General features: G+C 44.1%; 1 protein-coding gene across 1 annotated transcript in view; it reads left to right on the forward strand.

Annotated features, from left to right (window-relative positions):
* LOC108028389 (formin-J) overlaps positions 1-22,983 on the forward strand; it is a 31,516-nt gene that overhangs the window by 6,040 nt on the left and 2,493 nt on the right. The window contains exons 2-10 of the mRNA XM_017100203.3: positions 11,653-12,037; positions 12,593-12,767; positions 16,452-16,485; positions 19,243-19,390; positions 19,809-20,848; positions 20,960-21,310; positions 21,378-21,757; positions 21,821-22,385; positions 22,801-22,934. Of these exons, the coding sequence (XP_016955692.1) occupies positions 11,855-12,037; positions 12,593-12,767; positions 16,452-16,485; positions 19,243-19,390; positions 19,809-20,848; positions 20,960-21,310; positions 21,378-21,757; positions 21,821-22,385; positions 22,801-22,934 (3,010 nt within the window). The 5' untranslated portion in view covers positions 11,653-11,854. The remainder of the gene's footprint in view (positions 1-11,652; positions 12,038-12,592; positions 12,768-16,451; positions 16,486-19,242; positions 19,391-19,808; positions 20,849-20,959; positions 21,311-21,377; positions 21,758-21,820; positions 22,386-22,800; positions 22,935-22,983) is intronic.

The raw sequence follows: 22,983 nt of genomic DNA on the forward strand, positions 1-22,983 counted from the left end.
TTGGTGTGCTATGAAACATGTGGAGGAATGGCTTTTGTCTGAGATTCTTTTTATTTTGATCAAGGTCCCTGGGTATTCTGGGAACTTCGAAGCTCACACATCGCCTGCAGTGGCGGATTCTTATTAAATTTTCGCTAATTTACGAGCTGCCTTCGACTAAGCGGAAATTCTCGGCTAATCGCAGCGACTGGCTTACAAAATAAACAGCTCTCGCCGTACTCCTAATCCCTCTGTCTCGAGACAAGTGCCGCCCTGGGGTTTTTGCTTTTTTCCCCGATTTTTATTTTCAATCTGCGAGCAAAGTGTTTGCGACGGCGCCTTTGGGTTTGTTTGTCTGAGCTGCGGTTGCTGTTGCCGTTGCGGTTTGCTCCAACTGCCGCCTCAAATTCTATTAAGGCCCGAAATCTGCTATTGATTTGCATCTATTCGAATCCGAGTACGTGTGCGAGCGAGTGGCTTGGATGGCCGGGCTCTTAAGTTTGGCATTTGCGGGAACTTGTTTCACCTACATTGTTTTACGTTTCCGCAGCTGCGTGTGCGGCTGAAAGTATCTTTGTATCTTTGTATCTCGGCTGCTCTGCTCGGAACTTGGTGTTCTGTTTTCACAGAGAAAAATGAGTTCTTAAGGCGAGGTTTTGAGCTGGCAATGAGGATTACACAGATTATGGATAGCAAACAAGATTTTTTCAATTTATAATTTTATTTATAATTTTTTGAGCTGAGAATTATTTGGAATTAAAACAGTCAGGTGTGAGTTTTTTTATATGAAATAAAGATACTGTATAGTCTTATTACAGAGGTGTAAGGAATGTATTTTCTTAAAAAATTTAGGTCAAAGTTAATAGAATTTCTTCCTACCTTTTGTATAATATTAAAGTAATATTCTTTTAATTATTACTCATTTATGTCCTGTACTATAAACGCAGCATAATTGCGAGCGGCACCAAAGTGGCCGAAACAGCCCATCGGTCCAAGGTTCGGAAGAAACTCATTTGAACTTTGCTACCGCAGCGAAAATCCAGAGATTTCTTTACTTCTACTTCGCAGGCCCATCAAAACACTGCCGCACTCAATTACAAACCGATCAATCACCTCGATCGTCCCCAAATGGGGCGGACCTTAGACCCCGGCTGAGTGACTGGCTGGATGTAACCGCTGCAACGGTAAACATTACACCCAGTAATTTATGCGACCGCCTCAGTGGCATTACAATAACTCAAGTAATAACAAGACTGCTAATAAAGCGCTCTCCACTCGCAGAAGTGCGTAAACCGCTGCTCAGCCATAAATCGCCGAGTGGGGGACAAAGCGAATGGCCAATGCCAAGTTCCGAGAGGCGATCGCTGGGATGAGTCTTGTGGAGGGGATTGGCGGGGCAAACGACTCGTAAATTCATTTGTTTTCATTAAGCAACAGTTTTGCGGCGGGTTAGGTAGGCCTCGGACAGGAAGGAAACAAGCTATCGAAACGCGAATGCTCTTCAAGTCGTGGGCGGGTAATTTTGCACCACTTCAAACGCTGTCCAAACTCTGTCGATTTGTTTACTCAGGCCATTGTCTATAAGCGGGCATGTGAATAACTCCATTAAGTCTTAATTTTTATGCATAAACAATAGGGAGGAAATAATAACAACACAAGTGCTGGTTAATAAAATATATTTAATAAATATTTTCTAGAAATATCTGATAGAAAAACAGAAAAGCTATTATTTTAACACACAAACTTATTAGTATTTTAAAAGTTCAATCAAATCAAAAATCAATTCAAAGTAAAATATTTTATTTTATAATTTATATGTTAGATATAATAGATTCATGTTAAAGTTGATCTTTTAAACTGAATGAATTTCTTCGTTTGATTTAGTTCTATATTTATTAACAATACTTAAGTTCAAATATTTTACAAAAGTCTTAACGAAATCATAATTAATTTCTAGGGAAATTTTTTACATATTACATAACTATTTAATGAATAAAATTTACCTATCAATAATTGCTGAGTAACTTGACTTAGAATTCACATCCATAGTGTTGACCACGAATTTATAGGTCAGCGTACCCCTTAAAAGGGGCAGTGTGGACTTGCCCAGCTGCCCGAGCAGCCTGTCCAGAAACTGAGTTGCCCATGCCGGGCACGTACGCGGATGTCCGTGCCCAATACCCATCCGAAATCCATATCGAATCCCAGTTCCCATACCGCCTCGATAATCGCCGGCCAAACTCCCCCCAAAAGTAATTAAGCACGCTGGATGGGCGAGCAATGGACTTGGGTTTTCGGTTTGGATGGCAGATGGGAGATGGGATGGGGCTTGGGGAAAGCCCTAGCCTGGGGGCCTGGGGACCACGTTTGACGGCGCCTATCAGCACAGCCATCGATCGTATGTGCTTTGTCAAATTGAAATTATGCACAGCCGATACAGCCTATACAGCTGATCTTCAGCCAGACAGATGGAGTGATCACTCGCTTATGTAATTGGAAATGCGCCTGGGGAGTCAGGATCGCATTGGATTGGAGCAGGGAATTGGGAGCGAAGCCGTCAAGCCAAGGCTGACAATTGCAGACAGCTAATAACTTGGTCGATGAGCGATGGGAAATGGGAAATGGCAAATTGCCGAACGCTGATCACTGATCACTGATCGCGGACCCGGGCAGACACTTCCTCGAGAGCCGGGCATACCGCGATGCCCGTTCCCGCCAGTCATGTAACAGCTTAAAAATAATTTGCTCAAATAAATCAAAGTCACAAAATGCAGCGAAGATCAGCCGGCGATCGCCACTTCAGCAACTCCAGCATCCAAGAGCCACACTCCGCGCCAATCCAATCCAATCCTATCCCATCGACATGGCAAAAATGTTGCAATGCCTAATGCTGCTGATTTTGCTTTGCTATCGCATAAAAGAATTTAATGAAATTTAATGAAAAGCTACACGATCGCAGACACGATCGCTACATTTGCACTTTGTTGCAATCGCCGCCGTCTGCTGTCTGCTGTGAATATGAATTTGTCTCTAGGACATTTTCGCAATTAATTGAATTATCGTCGTGAATGTCAAAGGCATCCGAAGATCGATTGGGGCGCAATCAAATGCGATCCGTGCGATCGTCAGATCGCCACTCATGTGTCGGGGCACATGCATACATGTATCTTTTTTATGGCATTTCGGGCTGCACGTTGGCAGAAAGAATATGGCACTACGGGTGCGGCTGGGTGGCTGTGTGGCAACGGCGGAGTGGATTCACTTGCCACAACCACAGGCCACCGCAGGTAAGGTTAAAGCCAACCCGACAAGCCATTACAATCAGCCACGCTCCATTAGAGCCACGGCGCTGGCCGCGCTGTCGGCGTCATTTACGCCTAATTAAACAAATTACTGCACTGCAAGTGGCAGCAGCGCTTGCAAATTGCGCTCGATCCGAGTCGCGCATACGCCGTGTGGCCCCTGCCCAAGCCACGAAATCTCACAATGAAATCTTAATTGTGAGACAATGGCCGCAGCCAGCTAGAGCGTTTACTATCTCATAAATAGCCCAAAGCGAGCAAAACGTTGCGAAGAGACAATGCAACAAAAAGGCAGAGTTAATGCTGGCAAATATCAGGTTACAAGTTAGTTACAAGTTCACGAGCCAACAATGAGGTGTGTAAGTGGTGGGAAGACGGCGGCGAATTCGGAATACACTGTATCTTTTATTTGGAATGTTTATTAACGCAAGAAAATGAAAATTATCAAGTGGATTTTCAAATATAGTATTGTACTTCTCATACACTTCAACTGATTATGAAACTATTGGATTTACTGATTCTTAACATAATTTAATATTAATATACTCGTATCTTCAGGATTTTAAATTATTATTAAATTAATATTATTATACATACTCGTATATCATATTATTTATTTTGAAAAAGCATTGAAAATTGTTCATTTCTAGAGAAACTAAATACGAACCCTGTGGTTTATTGTTTAATTTCTGAAAGTCTCTCGACTTTTCCCCTAATTCGAAATATTTTTAGGAAAATCTTTAGCCAATTTTCCATATTTACTGCTGCACTTGGCATACCTTATTTCCGCGACTGTCACTGCCACTCGGTGTTCAGTGGTAAACAACAAAGGCAAAACCGGCGGCGCTGTGGGCGATGCGGCTGCCCGGAGATCCGTGGATGTATCTGCTTTTCAGCTGCCCAATCTGTCTCGGTCCGTGCCCCAAAAAACAACAACGGCCGCCAAGCATTGACCAACGAATTCGCCAGTCACGTGGTGTGGCCTGTGCAGCCCCAGAAATGGGAGCACTCGGCGCTGGTTTTATATTTACGATTATGTATTTATTTTGATGTCCAATGCAATGTAGTTCAAGTTCGAGTTGCCGCTGTGAGGATCGTTGGATTGGGATTGCAAGCTGCGAGCTGTGGATCGGGGAATTGCGCAAGTGGAGGGTTTGGGGGCCGAAAGGTAAAGGTGGCGAAGGTGCCTGGGCTGGCCTTTAGTCTCCGCGTGGTTTTCCATACGACTGTCTGTCCGTCAGAACAGCGCTTTTCACGCCTGTCACCTGATATCTTTTCCCCCTTCGACACCTAATTTATGCAGTCTGTGCAGTGCGAGCTGTGTTTAGCTTTGTTGTTCTGACGAGAGGCAGGTGCAGCTGCTCGGGATAGATCTGCAAAATGTTGAACTTACATAAATGGCAACTGGTTGCCTAACACTAAATGTGGATTGCACAGGGAGGAAATGTATCTAAAGTTTGTCACCGGTCAGAATAACATTTGTCATCTGCACAAAATCATTAAAAAACAGAATACAGGCGGAATTCAGAGCGTTTTCATCTTGATTTCAATAACGTTTTTTCTCGAAAAGTAAAAAGAATAATTCTCAAGTTGACAACATTTGAGCTGAACTTTATTGTGTTCCTAATAATTCTGTGTCTTCCACTTGAATTAATTAAGAACCACAATATATGCAAAAAGCTTTATAAATACAAGAGATCGCTTAATTTGTTCCGATGTTTAATCAAACTAATTGATGACGACGAATTTCTCCCTCTGTGACTCATTGCCGCCATTTGTGGGCGATCCAATGACAAACAGAATCCGAAACATAAAGGCGATAAACTCGCCTAATCTCGCTGGCTAAATATAGTAACAAGATATATCGATAAGCCATGTATGATGTACGCGTATTCATGCGGAAGTTCGAGCTGCGATGCCGCAGACCACAAAAGCTGCGAGCTATGAGCTGTGATCCAAACAAATGTTTGTGAAGGACAAGCACGGATACCACGCAAAAAACTGTGGCAAGAATCGCACCTAAATCGCTGCAAACCAGCTGAACCGCGCCGAGCTGCTCCCCAAAAGCCAAGAAGCTGACTAATCATTTAAGCGCGAGTTTTGACTCTATGAATGAAGTGAGGAAAACAATTCCAGCCCACACACAGAGTCTAAATACATATATTTGTGTGCTGGAAACTGAAAAAAAGAGCTGAAAAGCTGAGAGCTGAAAACTTGAAATGCGGCAGCGGCGGCAACCGAAACCACAAGTCAATGTCAAAGCGGTGGCAGCAGCATCCAAATCCATCCGAGCGGCAAGCTCGAGAATCTGTGCAGCCTGCATATGGCCAACACTTTTCTAGTGAAACAGAGCTGCACTGGGAACAATTTTGGGAAATCCAAAGATCTTTCACAGCTCTTTCAAATGGAAAAAGGCATTTATATATATGTGTTTTTTTCGATCGAAATTTCATGGAAATGATAACTGGAATGTATCCATTGGCTTTCAGCAAATTCACTATCCACTATGATCTTTAGTACAAATTTGTTGATAGATAACTACTTTATTTCTCAACTTATTGCCGTATAAGATGCAGTTTAAATCCTATGGGAAACAATATGGTCTCAATTTTATCAGAGCTGCCCTGGAATAAGTATAGACCTATTAAGAAACTATATAAGATATGCTTGAATGGGATAACTTAAATAAATATTTTCCTATAATTTCTTGTGCTCAGACATCACAACACATAATACGGTCTAAATCTTAATTTCTGTGTACCCTTTTGAGTTGAAGCCAAAATATGTAGGTTTCCGTGGCTCACTTCTTTTGTGTGCCGTGCGCTTTGTGCCCATTGTTCGGGTCTTTGAGTCGGTTTGAACTTTTGTATTTTGACAATTCAAAGTTAAGGTCAACAAGGGATTTGAAATGCTGCAGCGGTGCATTGAACCTTTTTGGCAAGCGATCTCAGCATAATTAGCGCTCATTGTCGATTGGCCCTGAGACGCTGGTGAGCCGGCCTGCCAGGTAATGTATTTTTCTCGATGCTTTTTGGGGCACTCAAGTGGACATTGACCACTTTGCACGTACGTTTGTTTGTCCCACGATTTGTTATTATTTTTTGGGCACCTGTAAATGCGGCCAAACTTGTTGCATGTTTTGGCTGCCTTGCTGCTGTCATAAGTGCAAGCGGTCGAACATATTTATGCACTTTGGTGGCCATAGAATTTCCAGCACCTGGAATCGATTGGCCAGCTGCGGTGGCAATTCATGACTCGCCATAAATGAAACTTTCGCTTTTCCATTGTGTAAATAAGCGTGAAAATTGCCCATTAGCGCCTTATATTTTATAGGCTTACAAAATAGCTCCAAGACCCAATTCCTGATACCCAACCTGTTGGCTTGATTTTCACACTTCACGGCGCTTGCGCAAAGTCCCCCAAAACCGAATTCGAAAACGAAAGCCCGTAAAACAATAGAAATTTTCCAATGAAGCGGCTTTTGACACATTTGATGGGCTTTTCATAGGGTTCCAAGTGCACAGCCCCGTCATTGCCAGTTGAGTCTATTTAACCCGAAAGGCTGTGAGACAGGCCGTTCATAAATTCTCATCAATGGCAAACAGAGTCGGGGGAGTTCCCCAGTGTTTATTCCCGAAAATGTGACTGTGCCCGCTTTTGCTGTCAGATGTCAACTAGCGCCACGCGGCGAACTTAATAAATCCAATCAAGAAGTCACGGATAATCTCCCTTTTCAAGTGGGGCTTGGAAAGTATGGATATTAATAGAAATATAACGTTCTATTTTTACGGGGGGAGATTTCTGTCATAGCTGACATGATGTTTTGGATGGGCTTTGTGTTAAAGCAAAATAAGAACTACAGAAAAATAAAGAAATATAAAAAGCTTGATTTTTAGATTTATTTTATTAAACTTTAAAAAAATTCACGATTCCCTTATTTAGATCTGGGATTGGGCTTATGTATATGCCACTTAAGATTGAAAATTTTCTTCGGTATTACCAACATATACCAGAAGTCTTCAAATGTTATTTGAGTAAATATTATTATTATTACAAGGTACAATAAGCTTTTTGTTTGTTATCTTAAAATCCAGCTAAAAATATTATTGGTAGATTACCAACCTCACGGATTCATCATCTTACAGCTCAATCTCTAATAATAAATAGAACCATCTAGTTTAAAGCGGGCTCTGCAAGTTGTGAGGTCTCTGTGGTTTTGCGGTCACTTTTTCTCGTAGGGGTCATCATCAAAATGCAAAACCTACGCAGTATTTAACTAATTTTTCGGCTGTTTTCTGGCCCGTGGGCTGCGTTTTATATATTTTCGTAGTCAAATGTTCTTTGTTGACCGTACAATCAACTTATTCGCTTTGTTGTGGCTCTTGAATTTGGCTGTTGAGAACGCCCACGAGCAGCTGAATCGGCATCGGAATCCGTGGATCTGAAGTGGATGATGTTGTCCAGTTCCCAGTTGGCCAGCTGGTCCCAGCTGTGATTACCTTAGCCCCGGCTAATTGGAGAATTAAGTCGAGTAAGTGCAAATGAGGCGTACTCGGAAACGCCCTAATTGCTCAATTTGCGACGCCTTCGAGTTGCTGCAGCGACCTTCGCGTCTGCCACTTAAACTTGACACATAACCGAAAATGTGCAAGGCAGTATCCTTAAAAATTATTGCAACGCTCACGAGTACAAGTTCCCTCCAACTTCATGAATGAGTCGCCACGCCATCGTGTTGAAAATGGCAATATATATATATAAAGGCTATAAAATGTATCCCAATTTCAAGTACGCCGCTTCGCAGCTTGAGTTTCGTATTTTTAGCTCATATTGGCATCACATCGGCAGTGCCACATGGAGCTGTAAAGATGTTTTTACCGATTTTAGAAGTCATAAGGTCAATGCTGAGCGCCAAGATCGTGTTTTGATTGCAACTCGAGTGCGGAGACATCGTCGTGTTGCTGCCGTGCTGCGATGTTGCTGCCGTGCTGCGATATTGCTGCTGTTGCTGCTGCTGCTGCTGCTGCTGGCATCGTCTGTTGTCAAGTGTTATGACTCGTCTGTCTGTTTTTGTTTTTTTCCATTTTGATTTCCATTTTCATTTTCTCAAATCGAAAGCTGCAACAAAGAGTCTGTTCTGTTTTCGAGTTTGGTTCCCAGACGCGTTCTCACAGTTTGTGGCGTTTGTTGATAAGGGTCAGTCTATAAACAACTCAAATGGAATTGCTCAAGCACAGATTAAACTATATGATCCAAGGGATCAAGATGTTCCTCAGGGTGACGGGGATAAATGATGCCATTAGCCTAAAGATACTTTTCACCAAGTTTCCATTTTCGTAGCGCCTTTTATCAGCAGCGTTTATGATTAAGTGCAAAACACTTTTCTCAATGGCTGTTTATTTTATTTTTTATGCTTATTTACTTTGTGCTGCTTTGTGTATGCATCAACATGCAAATTCAATGCGATGCTGACGGCTGCCTGCAGCCATAAAAATTCAATACAAATTTATGAAAACTGTTGCTTTGGGACCAGAGCTGCGGACACACCCGCTGCAAAGGTGGATAGAAAAACCCAAGATGCAGCCTCATTTGCCTCGATTCGATACAGGTGGCCAGAGAAAACATCATCGCACATGTGGAACGACCTTGCGCCTAGTGCCACACATCCACGGTAGTTGATCGTCGGCTGTTTACCTTTGTGGAGCTCCACGAGCACCTGTCTTGGCTCTTCAGCCACCCAAAGTTGGTCAAGTGTCCTAGCCACCAGACATTCTCCCGCTGATGAGCCCAACCCAGCTCGCCTCTCTGTTGACTCGAAGAGCCCAGCCCAGAAAACCTGCACTTTGCACAACATTTAATCACATTTAGCCATTCGACATACGCCCCGCGGTACCCAGCATAATTTATACAACAATATTATAATGTCGCGAGACATTGAAAACGATCGCCAGGCTTGGGGGAGACTGAAAACTTTTGAAATTCGTGAATTATTACTTGCATTTTAGCTTTAACCTGGCTGCGAGCGAGGCGATGACGACGGAAATATTTCCACAATGGCAGCGCGGGGCGGGCAATTTGTGGGCATGTGGTTGACATTTTATTGACGACGCCAGTGAGTCGCCAGTGGCGTCGCCACCTGTCCTCTCGGGGGGTGACAAAGGGGCAAGTCATTTGCGCCTGTCAACGCCCCGATTTTTCCGCGACTCTGTGGCAAGATAAATGGGCTGCGACGTCGGGTTTCAGTCAAATTCTAATTAGGCTCCCCCTTTAGTTATGGGCGGGTTCATTAACATTTCGGCTGGAGCCCATTTCCACTCCGAATTCGATTCCCAGGCAAGGTAGTTTGGAGATTGAGGTTTAGAGCTCCCTTTCGCGGTTTTTCAACAACTCAATTTTACGCGGGGCTGCTGTTTTGCAATAAATAGCCACAATAATGCGATGTCCAGCACTACGACTGGCTGGGCTAATGGAACCAGTTTAGAGATAAGCATTATTAATTTATCGTCCTATCACTCTCGGATGCTGCCGGTGTGAGGGTGTTGAGCTGAGCTATCTAGAGCCCATTCGCAGCACGCTCGGCCTGTCCACACTGGCTTACATAACTGTTGAAATAACCAATTGATAGTTAGCAAAATGAATACATAAAAAGTAGAAGGATAGAAATATAGGAATTTACAAAAATATATAGAAATATATAGAAAAATAAAAATATAAAAGATACAAAGATAGACAGATTGCAAGATAATAGAGGGATAGAAAATTAGATAGATAAAAAGGTAGAAATATAAAAAAATATATAAATAAAAAGAAAAAAAAAATAATAATAAATAAAAGGATACAAAGATAGAAAGACAAAAAGATAGAATGATAAAAGGATAGCAAGGTAGATAGATAGATAGATAGACAGATAGATAGATAGATAGATAGATAGATAGATAGATAGATAGATAGATAGATAGATAGATAGATAGATAGATAGATAGACAGATAGATAGATAGATAGATAGATAGATAGATAGATAGATAGATAGATACAAATAAGGAATGATAGATTAAAAGATAGATATTTGTTCCATATCTAGACCAATAAGTCTTTGCTAATTAACACATACAAATGTTAAAGATTGTTGTTACAAATTAATTTGAACCAATCTCAGATATATGTAAGGTGTAAGCCCTGCCAATGAAAATAAATAATATTTATCTGTCACATTAATCTCTTCCATTTCACAATGCCTTGGCAAAATTCCCTGTTTTTCATTGACTGGATCGCCGTTAAAAAGCACAGAAAACTTTAAAGATCGAAATTTACATAGGTTAACTGCGAGATTACTATCATTTGCTAATTGGTAAGACCCATAGCCCAGTTGTGTGACACAGTGTAGATCTACATTCAGCTGGGTTCCAATGAGAAAGCAGGCAGAGAACAAGATACGGAGTGGCAAATGATCTGTGTATTTTGATTGAGAACTTGTTTTTTGTTTTCCTCCAGAGAATCCGCCATCCAGCCACTCGAGTCCCAGAGCACTTTGCGAGCATTATCGGAAATATCATGTTAAGTGACGACCGACAATAAGGCATATCGCAAGGATGTCACTTTGTGATGTATGTCCATTAATTTGAAATCGCTGTATGTGATTTCATTAGCGCCGCCTCTAGAATGTCAGATGCCGATCGTATCCCACAGCCTACTATACATCGGCTCTTCACAAGAGTCAACTCGACGAGACGAGGCAAAACAATAGCAACAATGGCAATAACATGAGCATTTAGCGCACACACAAATTATAATTTCAAATAACGCAAAGTGCCACTCGAGATCAGAGCTCTTAACAAAAATGTTAAGCATTTTATCGGCCTTTTTGTATTTTAATGAAAAATCGGATTTTAATATGCGGGGACCTAAATGACAGACTTTGTCGGCGGCTTAGACGGCGACTAATCGAAAGTATCGACTGCGGCGAGTGTAAACAATTTAACGAGATCGTTCGCTGGTAATTGAGATGCCGATGTCGATGCCGATCTAGAAGGCGGAACCCGCCGCCATTGCCAAAGGTTGCCTTTGATCGTGCCTCCCAAACGTAATCCCGAGCCCAAAATGCACACAAATCACAAATTGAAAATAGAAAAAATTCAAAATCTGTTACGCCCCCTGGCGATTGGTCGGTCCAAATTAATTTACGACAATTGCAGCCCGCGGCCCAGAGAACCGATCGTAAATTAATTAAATCGCCATGGGGTGGGGTGGGGTACTAGACCCACAAGATATGGAACAACGCGTGACAGGGCGACAATTGAAGGGCCCAGGTCCCCAAATGCAATCACAGCTTGAACTGAGTAACTAACTGAATTTTCCGATTTTCCCCCTTTTCAGATTCAGAGCACGAGGAGCGTTCGGCATGACGTGAACTGCTTAGATATTCCATGCGAGAACCGAACCCTTTGCAACTAGCCGCCCCAATCGATCGTCTCCCTGCGGTTCGATCCGATTGCCCCCGAAAAGCGTCCGCTCCGGGGACGTGATCAGCCCCGAGAAGAGAAGCCCCCAGAAAGTAGAACCCAAGCCCGCCACCAAGATGGACTCACGCATCGGCCTGGACTACATTGTCGAGAATCGTGACTACATTGCCAAGCTGGGCGCTGCCCTGGACACGCAGAATGCCACGGTCAAGAAGCAGGTCTTCGAGCTGCTCTCGGCGCTGTGCGCCTACAGCCCCGATGGCTACGCGCGTGCCATCGAGACCCTAGAATTTTACAAGGTGAGTGGGGTTACTAGGGGACAACACCTACCAAAAGGGGGATCAACATTTAGGATACGAAATACGACAATTCCAGAGAGATTTTCTAGAATGGTGTAGGAATTATATGGCTATTTGTTGCGAGAATCTTGCACAAGTGTATTTTATCGAAACATTTTTACTTTAAAATGGATACGATTGATTTAGAAAAATAAATAAAGATTTAGCATTTTACAAACCTCAGTTTTTGGCCAAAATAATAGTTTTTGAGGGAAAACTATGTGTCAGGCTTAAAACATTCAAAATAAAAATTGATATACTTTATGATTTTTCGTAATAATTGGGTAACTCCATCCGGACTATATTGATATTATTTTTACTTTATTAAAATCATTTAAAAGCATTTGTTAAATATTTAATTGTAAAAAGCTTTTCTCAAAATGTAAATGATCACTTCTTGGGTTAAAATCATATATTACACATGTGATCCTGTTCCCAAAGACACTTGTTTGGTTATATATACTTAAATATAATTTCATTATTTTAAATAAAGATCCCCTCTCGAAACCCTTGCAGAATCTCAAGAAGCAGAGATACCGCTTCAAGATTGTCATCAACGAACTGGAGCTGTCGAGTGCCGCCGCCCAACCGCCCCTGGACTACCAGGCCGCCCTGCTGGCCTTCATCAACTGCGTCATCATTTCGGCGGCCACCCTTCAGGAGCGGATTCGCATTCGCAACGAATTTATAGGTAACAGCGATTCCCAGCGCCTAGTATCCAAAAAGAAAGGGAGAAAGAGATAAACCCCAAAAGTCAACGGGTTGTTCCCCTGCGATTGTCTGTGCCATTGGAGCTGTCTTCGATTTCACTGGCTTGATTGATGTGCCCGCTGATCCAGTGGCCTTGACCGTATGTGCCCGGCTGTCTGTTCGGCCAATATACGTAGTCTCAGTATATATATGCTGTTTGCATGTCGCGCAGCCCCAGGTCCCCGGGCTTCGTATCTCAGGCAGCCACACCAGCGACCCTCGGGGGCTGCTCGTTGACTTGAGGTTAGATAATGATAGGTTCGAAGAGCCCAAATGCCAAATCGCAAATCGCCTTTGTCGAGCCGCGTAACCTTAGCACGTGCCGGCGACTTAGAGGCGCGTCTTTAAGCCAGTAATGGCTCTGCGAGCCATTTGAACTGGGGCTGGGAAAATCGGTCAAACGAACACTGTTTACTCATTGCTGATTTATTAATTGTGGCAAAAGTTGCCGGGTCATTGAGGACGTTTTGATTCCAAACAAAGATTTCAAAAATGGAATCATTTGCCCGCTGGCTCACTGCAAGACTTTTTAATGCTTATTTGCACCTTGATGACTCGTTCGATTTCCATTATGCACTTATCCCTATCTGTGATCTTTGTTGATCTACTTTTGCATGTAATTCATTTAATCTTCATTTCATTTTTGTTTCGATTTCATACACTTCTTTTTGTAGTGTAGTGTAGTTTTATAGATATCTTGAAGCGCCATTAAAATATAAATGGTTGTTTGGTCCATGATTAATAATAGTTTGAAAGTGCTTCTACAAAGGAATAACAAGTTGAAACGTGACAAATTTGTAGGTGGCTGGCAAAGATGTCCAAAGAGTTGAACACCAAATCGTGTTTGAAGTTAGATCTTTAATATGTTTTGAACGTGCCCCAGAACCCCTTTAGTTTTATTTCTGCTTCATCTATAGATGGGCTCCAAGCGAAGGGTAAGCGCTCAATAAACAAAAAGTACTTAATATGTAACAAGATGTCTGTTGACAAACAAGGGACTCATTTACATCCTGTCAGTGGCAGATGCCTCTCCCTCTGGAGCAGGGTAGTCCCTACTTGTTCAAAGTTCATGAACTGCCTCCGAACTTCCCCAACCACCAGCACGACCTCCATCCCCCTGGCGAACCCCTTCCAATACAGTCAAATTTCCTCAGCTTGAACTTATTCTATAAATGTAGGTAGTCGATTTTCTATTTATTAATTTTTTTATCATTTTCAAAATATGAAATATAAATACCATCATTTATAGTCGAAGTACTTACTTCTTATTTATAAATTTACATAGGTATTTTTTTTACTATATAATACTTTATTTAATTTTTGAATTTTCAATAAAAGATGTTTTAAAATATAACATTTTTGTTAACTATAAATATTAAGTTATCTTTATTAACTTTAACTTAAGGAACAGATCTTTATAGTACTACCCGATTAGTGATAGCAAAAAAATGTAATATTTTGAAACCGTTCCCAATGTTAATCCCATAATTTTTGTAGTAACAAGAGCCCGCTTGTCATAGGCTAGCCTCACCGTACTCGGCAGTCGTCAACCCGACTCTCTGACTTTGATTGAGCGCGGTTGTGCGTGCCCGGTGGTTGTTGCTTTCGATGTTCCTTCTGCGCAGACGCAACACCGCCGAAATGTGGTGCACTGAGTGCCTGTGGCTGCACTTGCCTGAAAGAGCGGGGGCAAGTGCAGGGGCAACTCTACCGAGAAGCGGCCTTTTTATTGTTCTTAATTAAAATAAATTGAGCTGCGCTTTTTCAGCATTACAAGAACAGAGCCCCAGTGACAAAGCGCAGAAGTAGCAAGACAAATTCGAAATCTCAACGGCTGCGACAAAATGTAAGTCACGCCGCCAGCCAGCGCCCCGTAACTCCCCCATTTTCGATTCTGATTCCGTAGTCGATCCCCAACCGATTCCTGGCGCATTCCTGAACGACACATTTGACAAGCAACGGCCGCACTTTGTTTGGCAATGAATCGAAGTATTCAGTTTCAAGGCTGTTGGCCCGACTTTGACTCTGTCGACTCGGTTCTTTTCAGTCTTTTCTGTTCTGTTTGGCTTTCCAGGAACGGCGGCCAACAACGCCCCGCCAATATTTGCATTTTTCAATTCAAAAACTCTGCGAGGCTCTCGCTAATGCCACTTAAGTGCCCAATTATCGGCTGGGAGTGATTCCGAGTCCCATTCTCCGGCGGACCCCACCATATAGCCATCATATCTGCTGTATGTCATCTGTCGGGCTGCGAGGCATTTGCCTGCCTCTGATTTATGCCCCATGATTTTCCACTTTGGCACGCAACAATTCAGTTTTTCCCATAGTCGAACATAAATTTATTTGCCCAACTGTTTCGCTGGCAAAATTCAATTTCAATTGATTTATAAATCATCAACAGATTTACTGTGTTGAGTGAAATATTTAAATCGTTTGCGAGAATTGATTTCGAGCTGTTGAATTTGTCGAGTTTCTTTGCCTGGCATGTTATTAAACAATTAATTGTGGACTTGGGCGTGTCCCCGATCCTAACAATTGTGCTGAACTTTTGGCTGCAGGGCATGGATGGTCGTGCTTGAACTCTACTCAAATGAAATACACTAAGAATATAATGCAATGCACTGAAATAAGCATGAGTACGATCTCTCCTTATAGTCAAGATCTCGCAACTTCCGAATGTCCAAAAAACAAAGATCGGGACAAAGAAACTTTTACTACACTCTCGCACACAGAACCGCACACGCATTTTAATTGTACGCCTTTTATGGACTTCAATTTCAAACAAATAAAATGACAGCGGAGCGAAGTCGTAAAACGAAATTATGAACGTCAAGGCACCAAATAAGGCGGATCGAGGGGATCCGAGGGACATGTGGCACAGAAGCGACAACGACTTTCACGAGCTTTTCGCAATTAACTTTTTATTGTTATTATCAATATTACTTGTATTTACAACTCACGGATAGAAGTGTGCCTCTGTGTACGAGTGCATAAATTGATTGGTGAGTGCGCCAATAAAAGCAAAAAGGCGAAAAAACGAGCTTGACCGGAAGTCGGTCGGGATTCATGGGACATTGGGCGGGCCTTAGTTGACTCGCTGTCTATGGAAATCCCGCTTTTCGGGGGGCAACGAATCATCTCTCCATAACTCACGGGCAGAATAAATTTAATAGCCCAAGGAGGTCTAATTTTACTCAAAACATACCATTAACAAATAAATTAAATAAATAAGTATAGGAATGTAAAGTTATAGAATCTTTTGGGTACATGGTAATATTGTTCTCTCTCGTATGTCCAAGATTAGTTCAATTTAGGAAAACTAAAACAAACCTGCCCTTATATGCAATAAAAATTATCTAAAATTTTTTAAATATGCATCAGTTAAAGGTTATTTTAAACTAAATCATCAGTTTTGATGTCTTGTAGTATTTGCATATTTAAATGGTTTTAGTGCCTATGTTAAAATAATTAAAAATATTATATTTATTTGAATCGGATTTTCAGATTTCCTAAACCTTTTAATGGTAAAAGAAATTCGATTCATGTCATATTATACATCACATATTTTTTTAAAACCTTTCTTTCTCAACACCTCCAATAAACAATTTCTATCTCTATCTTGCAGGTCTCAAAGTTTTGCCGCTGCTGAATAACCTAAGGTGAGTGCTGAAGTGCAGCGATTAGGAGGACGCTCTCAAAGACGAGACATTTTTAAGTTGATATGCCGATTCGAGTGTGTGAAGACCGCTTTGGGTGAAAAACCCTGAAAGTCTCCCACAATCGAGCGAATGAGTATCACAAACAGTTTAACGATGGCCGTTGGCCGCTTTTATGCTTTATTCGACTCGGACGCACATTCAATTTGCATGCGACTACATGAGCAGACGACCAACAAGACAAGATCAAGGTGTTCGCTGATTTCCAGTGGATTTCTTAATTTCTGCTAAAAAAAAACAAGAGAAAAACAGGGGATCCGAGGGTGGATCGCTAATGACCGCTCAAGACACTCGTCGAAGATTCGTCAAACTGGAGGAGAGGTCCGTTTGAATGCCCGATCGGGCCTTATGCAAATAATTTGCGCCGCATTCGAGGCGACCAATTAACTCAATATTTAATTAGTCAACAATAAATCAATTAGTCGGATCTCTGCGACTCACCCTTCAAAACGGGTTTATTTATGGCCCTCCGCTTGACAAATTTGTGGCTCTGCGTCGATGGCTCGGCAACGAGGGAGACTAGCAAATTCAATTAATTTCTGAAATAGTTCAGGCCCAAAAGCGAACAATGGCAAACAAGCTGTCCGCACTGGCAGATTCCCCAGCCTGTCAGCTCGGAGCAGAGTTGACTAATTGATTGTACCGGCCCATTTGTCTTGTGGCATTTTTCCATTCTCGAGTGAGGACCCCCTCCGGGTCTATTGTTATTAAAATTTTAACGCGCACACATCAGCGAAATGCGTAGTTTCTGGCGCTATTTAATTTATTTGGTATCTCGAATCGCCTTAAACGTTTTCAACCAGCCACAACGCGCTTTGATTTGAGACCGCCTTCGAGGGGAGGAGGCCATTCAGACCATTGAGATTCATTGGCGACTCGACTCTGCGTAGCTTGGAAGCTGTCCAGATGCCTTAAGCGGATTTTAATTGTTCCCTTCATAATGAGTTCTAATCGAATCGAACTCCGAATCCAAGTTGTTTATCAATCGGAGAGTGATGGATGTGCGCTAGTATCGAATTACCGTCAAACTCATAAATGTCCGCTAAAAATAAACTCTAAAGTATCGCATTTCAGGGGATTGTTAGAACCGTGTCAAGAATAGACATTTTCGATTGCTGAAGTATTTTTATGGCGTGTCTGCGAAGTCGGAAAACGAATTGGAAACAATGTTCCTAAGATCAAGGTACTTAAACTTTGAAATGGGTGCGTTCTGTGTAGAAGTTAATAGAGGTTTCAAATTGAAATTGCAAACTTAACTGGTCTTTATAATAGCTGTTGAAGATACTGCTTAAAACTCAGATCGAAGAATTAAAACAATAGAGAATAAAGCTTCTTGATATCAAATTTTGTCGATATATTCTAGTTTGATTGTGTTTTTCAAGTTTAAAGTAGTTTTATATCACATTTTCTAGTGTAGAAAGGCAACCAAAATAGCAAACTGAATAAAAATCCATTCATTTCTTCAAACATTCAATCCAAGCGGAAGCCCTTACTTCTCCCCTCGGCTAGTTTTGGCTTCCGTTTAAAGTTTAGTAATTTGGCGTTTGGTTGCCCAATTTCCTTGGCCCTGCAAGTGAGCCCCCGCAACCCTTCACAGACCCGTGACAACTTCCGTGACGGACCGAAATAGAAACTGCTGGACAGGCAACAAAACAATGGAGCATCACGTGCAGGTGTCCGGGTGTCCAATGTGCCCGATGGATGTTGACGAAGTTGCTCGACAAAATAGAAAAGAGGCCGCTTGGGCTGGGTGCTCCGCAAATGCTGCGGGGAAACTCCTGCGCGCGCAGCACGTGGCAGACAAAAACAACAAGGACTCGGATTTGTGGTCCGAGACTCCGAGGCTCTCCGCGTGCCGCCAAAAGGCCAAAGCCATAGCTCAGATGTGAGTCGTCGTGCCAGGCTGTCTCGTCCTCGTTATTGCCATTCTGGCCGTTCTCTCGTTCGAACCGCAATTCCGCGATTTTGGGCAAGCAATTAAAGCAAGTGCCAGTCGATGTATGGATATCAATTGTCAAAAGGCCAAAAGCGGAGCTGCCAGCAAGGACATTGCGCAAGGCTAACGATTTTGCACGCCGCTTGAAAGCCTAAAAAAAGGAGGAAAACAAAAATGGTGTGCCTGTGAAAACTGTTTGATTGCCAAGGCTGCGCCAGGCAGGCAACGTGGAGTCGTCAGCATCGCCCTCGCCGCCGCCATCCCTCTCGTCGGAGTCCTCTGCCTCGGCGACGTCATCCGTTTCCGCTTCCGGATCCGCATCCGTGACGCCATCGCCCTCGCCGTTGCACCTGCAGCGGCGGCTGACTTTCTGCGGCTCGCTGTCCCGCTACAGCTGTGCCGCCTCGCAACTGGTGCAGAATCTCAAGTGAGTCGGGGAGATTCCATCTCTTCTCTGCCAGCCTCCCGAGGTTACTCAATGTCAGGCGTCGGGGAGTTTGTTGTTCTCTATCGATTCTGGCAAACGTCAACTACTTGTGGACATTCCCCATTCCCTTGGCTGGCCATAAATACATCAGTATACATATTTATGGCAAATACCTCTGCATAAATAGGAAATCAATTAAAAAGCTGTGAGAGTTGTCGACGACATGCAAAACAAACAAATTGCCAACTGCAACTGGCTTGAATAATTAGTGCGGACTGACGGACAGAATGGCTGTATTAACCCTCTAGTAACCAGTGGTCCGTTCATCTCGTTGCAGGAAAGTCGCACAAAGTGTGGGCGATATCATCGTACAGTTGGACGTATTCGTGGAGCAGCAGGAATGCGACGAGGCCCAGAGCCTGCAGGCGCCCGATGGCATCAATCTCAACTCGCATCTTGATGTCTTCTACGCGATTCTGCGACAGGTGAGTGGCAAAGCTGGCAGGTGCAACAGCGCGTATGCGTGATTTCGACTGGCATTGGAGCGGAGGATTACGTATACGCAGGGTGGAGGGTAATGCTTGACCAAGGCTTTGCCCATGCAGGATCAAGGACATATGCTAATTATGACCACCAACAAAATTCAATTGACTTACACATACACCAGGCAAACAACAGATTAAAACTGAAGTGTTTAAAAGTTTAAGTTGTCCCTACATTTATAAATTAAATTAAATTGAATTAGACATAATTATTCTTAAAAATTTATGTGTTTATAACTTAGATACAATATTTTACATTTATAATAATAAATAGCTTAACATTAATTTTTAATATTCTTATACGTGTTGTACAGTATATTACATTCTATCATATCATATCTTTATATACCATTTCCTACAGGTGGCTGACACGCCGCAGGAAGTGCCATTCCTCAACATTCTGCAGCACCTGCTGCGCATCGATCCCAAGGAGCCGCTCAGCGACATCATCTGGGACACCACTGAGCGCCTGGTTCACCGCGCCACGCTCCTCGAGAGCCACGAGGACTCGGTGCGCCTGCTGCGCACGCCCAGTAGCCAGAAGTTCGCCTGCCAGAGTTGCCGCGGCAGCGATGCCAGCAGCCCCACCCGCAAGCCCGCCCAGGCGGTGGCCGTGGCAGCTAAGGCGGCAGCCTCAACAACGCCGCCGCCACCCCCACCACCGGCGCCCATGGCCCCCGCTGCACCACCGCCCCCGCCACCGCCGATAAACGGCCCAGCACCGCCTCCCCCGCCGCCGCCCATGATCAACGGTGGCGCCCTGCCTCCTCCGCCGCCTCCGCCCTCGATGCAACTGGCTTCGCGTCCCAGGACACCAGATCCCTTGGCAGCGGATGCCGCGGTGGCCACTGCCATACTGCTGCCCCAACAGGACACACCCGCTCCGAAGGCCAAGATGAAGACCATCAACTGGGGCAAGATTCCGCACAACAAGGTCCTGGGCAAGCAGAACATCTGGACCATCGTGGCCAGCAACCACCAGGACAGCCCCATGCAGGACATCGACTGGAACGAGATGGAGGGACTCTTCTGCCTACAGACAGCCAGTGCCCAGGGGTCACCGAAGCTGGGACGGGACGGCAACCAGGCCTCCTCCGGTTCCAATGGATGCGACACCCTGGATCGTAAGGCGAAGAAGGAGAGCACAGAGATCACGCTGCTGGATGGAAAGAGGAGTCTAAACGTGAACATTTTCCTGAAGCAATTCCGCACCAGCAACGACGACATCATCCAGTTAATACGGCAGGGCGCCCACGAGGAGATCGGAGCGGAGCGACTGAGGGGTCTGCTGAAGATAATGCCCGAGGTGGACGAGCTGGACATGCTGAAGGGTTTCAACGGAGACAAGGGACGACTGGGCAACGCCGAGAAGTTCCTGCTGCAGCTGCTCGAGGTTCCCAAGTAAGATATTATCTATATAAACTATATATTCTATAGAAGCTCTGTTTTAAAAATAATCTTAAAAAAATATTAAAAATATTAATAATATAATACATTAATTTATTTCTTTAGCTACAAATTGCGCATCGAGAGCATGTTGCTCAAGGAGGAGTTCGCAGCGAATGTGGCATACCTGGAGCCCTGTATAAACGCCATGCTCTACGCTGGCGACGATCTGCTCAACAACAAGACCCTCCAAGAGGTCCTCTACATGGTCGTCGTGGCCGGCAACTTCCTCAACTCCGGCGGATATGCGGGCAATGCGGCGGGCGTGAAGCTGTCCTCCCTGCAAAAACTCACAGACATCCGGGCCAATAAGCCCGGCATGAACCTCATACACTTTGTGGCCCATCAGGCGGAAAAACGCAACCCCGAGTTGCTCCAATTCACAAGTCAACTTAGCACCCTTGAGAGTGCCAGCAAGTGAGTTCGTTCAGCAAATCCCTTTAAAATTCCCATACTCATCCAAGTGATTTCTTGAATCCTTTAGAACAACTTCAGAGCAGATCAACAATGAAATCAACACGCTGGACGGCAGGATCATGAGAATAGCCAGGCAGATCGAGCAGCCCGCCACGGACGTGGACATCAAGGAGCAAATGGCCGACTTCCTGCAGGCCGCCGAGTCCGAGCTATCCGTCCTGCAGGCGGGCATGAAACAGGTCGAGTCCCTGCGGCTCAAGCTGTCCGAGTTCTTCTGCGACGACGCGGCCACCTTCCGGCTGGAGGAGTGCTTCAAGATCTTCCACAATTTCTGTGATAAGTTCAAGCAGGCGGTCAGGGAGAACGAGCGCCGCCAGCAGCAGGAGCAGCAGGCCACTTTGAGGAGGAAGCAGCGCGAGGAGCAGCTGGCGCGCAGAGCCAGGCAGAGTAAGTGCCTCCGTTGGGCTAGGAAAAAGAGCAACTTTTCTAAACCTCATTCTTAATTCACAGTTGGTCAGGCTGGAACGCCTGTGTCCGACTCGGAGCACTCCTTCCTGGGCGATGCGATCTTCGACCCTCGGGCCAGTCCCGCCCTGAGTCGCAGGCACCTGGGATCCGGAGAGATCAGCAACGGTTTCATCCGCCTGGAACAGGACGGCGCCTCTCCGGACATCACCCCCAACGGCAGCCTGAGGCGCCGGCGCAGCCGAGTTCTGGCCGAGGAGGATGACCTCATGGAGTTCCTGCGCAGCTCGACCGGACCGCACGATGGACACAACAGCCGGGAGCGAAAGGCGGCCTACGGCAGCTTGGATCGGTCGTGGGCCCGGCGAGCTCGTTCAGGAAGCTCCAGCCGGAAGCGACCTGATTTGCTCAACATTGACTTTGGCCAGGATCGAGAGAGGGCCAGCTCACCGGCTCCGCTTCTGCAGCAGCAACAGCAGCAGGCGCAGGAGCGCCTCCAGTCGCCGTTGGCCAGTGCAGCTGGCACGCCCACAACGGCAGCGAACACGCCCACGGGCAGTGGATCGGCGATTGCGCAGACGCAGCCCGTCAACGAGGATGCGAAACCAAGGTGAGAGGTTTATAAAATCTTAAGAATTTATAAAGAAGTGCATTAATTATATTGACAAAAAAATTATTTACGATTTATGAAAATATTACATTTATTATATGATACTTCATATATATGATATTTTACCTTCCTAAAATATATTTATTATCATCCTTAAAACTTTGCCAATATTTCAAAATCTCAATAATTTTCATTTATAATTTTCCATGTCGCAGAAGTACAAAAAAAAGGCCATATGTTACTTTAAATATGTATCTTAAATAGCAGTAACAACCAGAGCTTTCTCTGATAGTGATTATCCAGTCTTCGTATTTAATCCCCAAGCAATTTTAAACATAAATATGTTAGACTTGCTGATGAACTTATGTACACCATTTTAACCATGTTAATAATGATATAATTGTTCCCCTTCCAGAATATCCCGTGAGTGGCGCCAGAAGATCGAGACCTGGCTGCAGTCCAACGAGAGCGACGAGAAGCAGAACGAGGAGTACAGGCGCAAGCGTCGTCTGGTCAACGCCAATCGGCGATCGCTCGAAAACGAAACTGGTGAGATACCCCCAAGATTTGAGCACCCAACAGACCCCGAGATATAACC

Source organism: Drosophila biarmipes, chromosome 3L (genome assembly GCF_025231255.1).
Source record: "Drosophila biarmipes strain raj3 chromosome 3L, RU_DBia_V1.1, whole genome shotgun sequence".
NCBI lineage: Eukaryota > Metazoa > Arthropoda > Insecta > Diptera > Drosophilidae > Drosophila > Drosophila biarmipes.